General features: G+C 39.7%; 1 protein-coding gene across 1 annotated transcript; it reads right to left on the bottom strand.

Annotated features, from left to right (window-relative positions):
* Positions 1–310: 310 nt before the first annotated feature.
* OR5B21 (olfactory receptor family 5 subfamily B member 21) lies at positions 311–1,743 on the bottom strand. The gene has a single exon (XM_073022884.1). The coding sequence runs from the start codon at positions 1,615–1,617 to the stop codon at positions 688–690; it is 930 nt and encodes a 309-aa protein (XP_072878985.1). The 5' UTR covers positions 1,618–1,743; the 3' UTR covers positions 311–687.
* Positions 1,744–5,463: the final 3,720 nt, after the last annotated feature.

Below are 5,463 nucleotides of genomic sequence, written 5' to 3'. Positions count from 1 at the left end.
ATTCATCTATTAAAGCATTTCCATACTTATGTATACAACAAGGTGTATTGTTTCCCCAACGCTTTAGCAAAAGGGAATGGAAATTGCAAAGGCACATGACTAGCAAGTAGGGTAGGAATATGTGTAGAGAAGGGAGAGTAGGGAGTTGGAAAGATGTAATCTTCAGTCACCTGACTTGATCTAGTGCCTTGTCCTTTAAATTACAACTTCCTCTGAAATATCATTTAAAATATTGAACCATCCTTTCTCTACATTAGGAAGTCCAACTTTCAAACTCACAGAACAAAGGAATAAAAAACAATACTGCATGTTCAGTTGATAAATATTATAAATGAAGGTGAAATCTTTATACCAAGTTTAATAGTGAATGAAAAATCCTTACAATTAAAAATAGGATGAGGAAAATTCAGTACATTCAGTTATATCCTTCAATCTTCTGCTTTAAAACACATCAAGAAACTAAAGCAAGAATAGCGCAACTGTCCCATGCTGCTGTTCACTAAATATAAGATTATCTTTCTAAGTAAGACTTTTCAACGTGCTGCTTTTTACATCTTCTAATAGCAGAAGTAACCGCTGTTCTTGGGGAAGAAAGAACTGAAACCAGCCAAACATTAAAAGTCATGATGGCATTTAGGTGTGAGAGAACGTTTACGCCTTAATTGCTTGCCTACTTCCCTTTCACACTTAATATTGGGGGTAAAGTTTGTTGAGTATTTTCCAGAGAGCACTTTTCACTTCTTTGTTCCTAAGGCTGTAGATCAAGGGATTCAGCATGGGAATCACCACTGTGTAAAACACAGAGGCTATTTTGTCTGTGTCCATGGACTGGCTGGAGTTGGGCTGTAAGTACATGAAGATGATTGTGCCATAGAAGATGGACACAGCAGTGAGATGGGAAGCACAGGTGGAGAAGACTTTCTTCCACCCTTCAGCAGAACGCATCCTTTGAATGGTGATGCATATGAAGAAGTAAGAAATGAGGATGACCAGGAGGGTGAAAAAGACGTTGAAGCCCACCACAAAGAAGACCACCAACTTGCTGACGCGCGTGTCAGAGCATGAGAGAGCCAGGAGTGGGGGAATGTCACAGAAAAAATGATTAATCTCATTAGAACCACAGAAGGAGAGTCTGAAGGTGCCTGCTGCATGGATAGAGGCATTGAAGAAGCCAGAGACATAGGAACCAGTAGCAAGGAGGGCACACACACCTGCTGTCATGGTGGTGGTGTAATGAAGAGGCCTACATACCGCTGCATGGCGGTCATAGGCCATGGAGGCCAGGAGGTAGCACTCAACAGTGGCAAACCCTACAAAGAAGAACTGAGCTGCACATCCATTGTAGGAGATGGCCTTGTCCCCTGACTGCAATGCAGCCACCGTTTTAGGGGCTACAGCTGATGAGTAACCCAAGTCTACAAAGGAGAGGTTACTGAGGAAAAAGTACATTGGAGTGTGGAGATGGGAGTCTGAGTGGATGATCACCATCATTCCTCCATTCCCAAGCAGGGTTATGAGGTAGATGAATAAAAATGCCAGGAGGAGGGGTATCTGAAGATTAGGGTCATCTGTTAATCCCAAGAGGATAAACTCTGTCACTTCTGTTCTATTCTCCATTGTGGTCAACTTGAATTAGCCTGGTGATTAAAGAAGAGGCATCAACCAAATTCAAATGAAAGTATGAGAAGGGATGATGGGATGATAAAAAAGGAGAAAACTAATGTATAGAGAGAACGTACTGTGTGTAAGACTCATGCTAGAACCCTCTGTTATATTATAGCTTTTAATTCATATGAGATAGGTGCTATTATGACCATCTTACAGACAAGAAAGTTAAGACTCAGGGAGCTGAATATTGAGCAAGATAGTCTATTTAACAGTCACAATCAAAGTTCACCCCTTTATATTTCTGAATCCAAAGTCCACACATTCATCTTGAATTCTTTAACATATTTACATGATATAAATACAAATTATGATATGGATATAAGATTGTATGCATTTAATTATTAAAAATAAAAACATCCATCACTCAATGTCTTCCACATTCTACTTCCAATAATATAGCCTCACTAAAGATTTTCTAAATTTATTTTTCCTTGAAACAACACAAGTTTATTCTCTCAAAGTTCAGGAGGCCAGAAGTCTCAAATCAGTTTCACTGGGCCAAAATCAAGGTGTTGGCAGGACAAGGTGGTGGTGCCCTCAAGGTCTGTTTGATACTAAATCCAAATATCTTAACCACAACTTTTGAAGCCTTTATAAATTAATCCCTCAACAGTAGTTCAACTGAAAGGGAGTATGGTATATTTAAATATGAGGATGTATTTAGATATATATTTAATATGGAACTATAAATTTGATATATACAAATGTTTTTGTGTATCTGTATATATGCATATGTCTTTTTTCACCCCTTATCAGAAGTCTGTTGTAGACCCTAATTACAGTTAAGTCCTCCTTTCTCCACCTCCTCAAAGCACTTGAGTCTTGGCTGATTATTGCACAATTAGTTGGGCAACCACTCACTCTTCGCCTAGCTCTAAGCCCCTTGGGACGGTAACTGTCTTCATCCTCTCTGGTCCACCCACCTTATCATGGCCCCTCACACACATATATAAATATTTGGTGAATCGAACGGAACATCAATAGGAAAGTATAGAAACATTTTTCACGCTCTTTAATTGTCCTCTTGTCTACCAGGCTTGTGCTTTGGGCCAAAATATTAGCTTAGACTTGTCGTATGAAAAATATTCAGGAGTAACAGTGAGTTTGCAGCTGGTCAGGCCTGGAGACAGGCTTGTGTCCTCATTTGAGAGCACTCTTTCTCTCCTATTTTTGTTCCTCAACCTCAGGTGTTCACAGGCTTTCCCCACTCCTCGTAGCAGAGTGAGTGGGAGCAGACTCAGAAGAAATGAGAGAGAAAATGTTAGAAGAGAGGAGGAAAAAGGAGAAAACAGGAATTAAAGGAGAAAGATGCTTCAACTCTGCTGGACTTTAGCTTACCTTGAAGAGTAACAGCAGCCATTCGATTGGTGACACAAAAAGAAGGGGATAAGGTAGCTTGTCATTTCTGGATGACCTTTACACATACACGATGTGGCTAGTTTCATAAGAACTGGCTCAGTCAGCTTGGTACATTACTGGATAGTACTTTCTGACCAGTAGCACTTTCCATTATATTTATCCAGCCTTTTTAACTTTTCTTTTGACTTCTGACATGTGTGTATACTCTCTAATTTTAGCAGACACAATATCCTGTAATCTATGACAGGCAGTGTTCTGATCTTACATATTTGGAAACAGAAGGATGTGGTGCCCCTCGAGGTCACATAACTACTTAACTGTAAAATCTGTACAATTCCAGAGCCTGATTTTTCAGCCTCAGCACTACTGACATTATGAGCTAGACAGTTCTGTGGTTCAGGGTGTGGTGGGGAAGAAGGAGTGCTGTCCTGTGCATTGTAAGATATTTAGCAGTTTCCCTGGCCTCTTTGTACTCACTAGGTTCCAGTAACACCACTACCTCCCATTTGTAACAGTCAAAAATGTCTCCAGATGTTGCCAAATGTCCCCTGAAGGGTAACATTCCCCTGATTGAGAACCGCTGTTCTCGAGTTTATAAAAAACAGTGGTTCTAAAGTTTATAAAACTCTTTTTGCATTCACTTCTTAATTATTGCATGACTAGATAGAGAGAGAGAGAGAGACAGCAGATATAGACATGAAGAAACTGAGGCTCAGTGAGGTGAAGTGACTGGTTTAAAGTCTAGAACTCTGGCCAAATATTGCTGCTTATTGGCAGAGGGATCCCAGGAAGGGATAACTGCTTGCTAAGTACTGTGGTCCTTTGACTAAAGAGATATTAGCCCTCCCATATTGTAAACCAACCTTTTCCTAGACACAAGGTAGGATGAAAGCCTGGAAAAACTCCAAGAATAAAATGCAGCTGACTTAGGGTGGATTCTGAATATTTTTCCAAAATACCTTCTTGAATGCTTATTAGATCAATTTCCTTGGTTAATATTGACCACAGGAGTCTATTCACTTAAGCTGTAGGTTCAGTTTTTAAAAGCCATTACACACCCCCCCACACACACCATATTGAACTGCCGCTGACTGCCATCTTCATCTATCAGCAATTAATCTTCAAGATACTTTCTGTGTTCCCGTGATGGGCAACCCTTTCCATTATGCATTGCAGTCTCTGTTAATAAATGTGTTGAGATCCAGAGCAGCAAGGAGAAATCTGGAGTCAGTGCCGAGAGAAAAGGCCTCATTTACCCAGCACCAACCCTGGGAGGCTGCAAGGCCTGAATCCAAATCCTGCCACTGCCGCTGCTATATCTCCTCCCACTCAAGTCCTGCAAAACCCAGGCTTTTCTGCATGGGCCTAAAATAAATATCGGAAGGAGTCTTGAAAGAGAAAAAATATCTTTAAAATATCTAAGGTTGAATGCTGAAATACCTAAGGTTGAAATATTAAGTCAAAAACTGAAAAAGCATTAAAAATTAAGAAATTATTATTGTTATAAAGAGATAAGGAGAAGTCTAAGCCATTAAGATAGCTTGGAAATAAAAAGTTCCATCAAAATTGCTTCTAAGGGGGTTTGAAGCATCACCCCCAGTCATAACAGCCCTGTCTGGGGAGTTCTAAAGAAGATTCTCAATGGAATAAATTCCATAAGGGAAGAGACAAGGCCTATATTGTTTGTCAGTGTTTTGTGCATTATTATCCATTACCTAGACTCGAGGCAGCCACACAGTAGACTCAACTATTTGTTAAGTGGATGAGTGAATTAGAATCTCCGCAGTTGAGTTAGAATAAGAGCTTTAATGCTTACTTGCTGTGGGACTGTAGGCTAGTCAATCTTCCTTTATAGACAGAAGATAAAGTAAGATAAAATAAAATAAAATTCAGCCAGTGTGTGACCTCTAGCAGGTGCTCCATAGAAGCTAATTAATCAATCTTTTTATTAAACTGTAGGCCAATCGTGTGAAGTTATTTCCCAGGTTTTGTTAACACCAGTTGGTAGCAACACCCCATCTAGCAATGACTATGGCAATGGCTGTCTAATTAAAGGTAACCCAGAATTACTTATGGGAAACGTCTGTCTCTATTCTTGTGAAATGTAGCAGAGGAGGTTGGGGGAAATTGAATGAAGAGTCTTTTTATATACCTACTTCCGAGCCTCTTTTTTTTTTTTAGACAAACCCGTTATTTCTACCTACAGTGTGAAGAATACTGCTTTTTAAAAAGGTCAGGGAAATCATACCTATGTCCTTGGGAATTACGAGATCTCAATTCAGAACTGCTTCAACATTGGACTTTTTGAAGTCTGAAAAAGAAAAGAAAAGAAGAGCTGTTGGTCTCTGAGGACCTTGGATTTCAAATAGTGAAAGATTTCCTGAGGCTATGTGATAAAAATGTAAAGGCAGTTCAGCTGCCGCTGCAGTTTGCTTG

Source organism: Chlorocebus sabaeus, chromosome 1 (genome assembly GCF_047675955.1).
Source record: "Chlorocebus sabaeus isolate Y175 chromosome 1, mChlSab1.0.hap1, whole genome shotgun sequence".
Taxonomy (NCBI): domain Eukaryota; kingdom Metazoa; phylum Chordata; class Mammalia; order Primates; family Cercopithecidae; genus Chlorocebus; species Chlorocebus sabaeus.
The sequence above is the reverse complement of the archived record's forward strand: the minus strand, read 5'-3'. Positions and strand labels throughout refer to the sequence as shown.

Excerpts from the sequence above, each read along its gene's own strand:
- OR5B21 (XM_073022884.1), bottom strand. The coding sequence starts at position 1,617 with ATGGAGAATAGAACAGAAGTGACAGAGTTTATCCTCTTGGGATTAACA.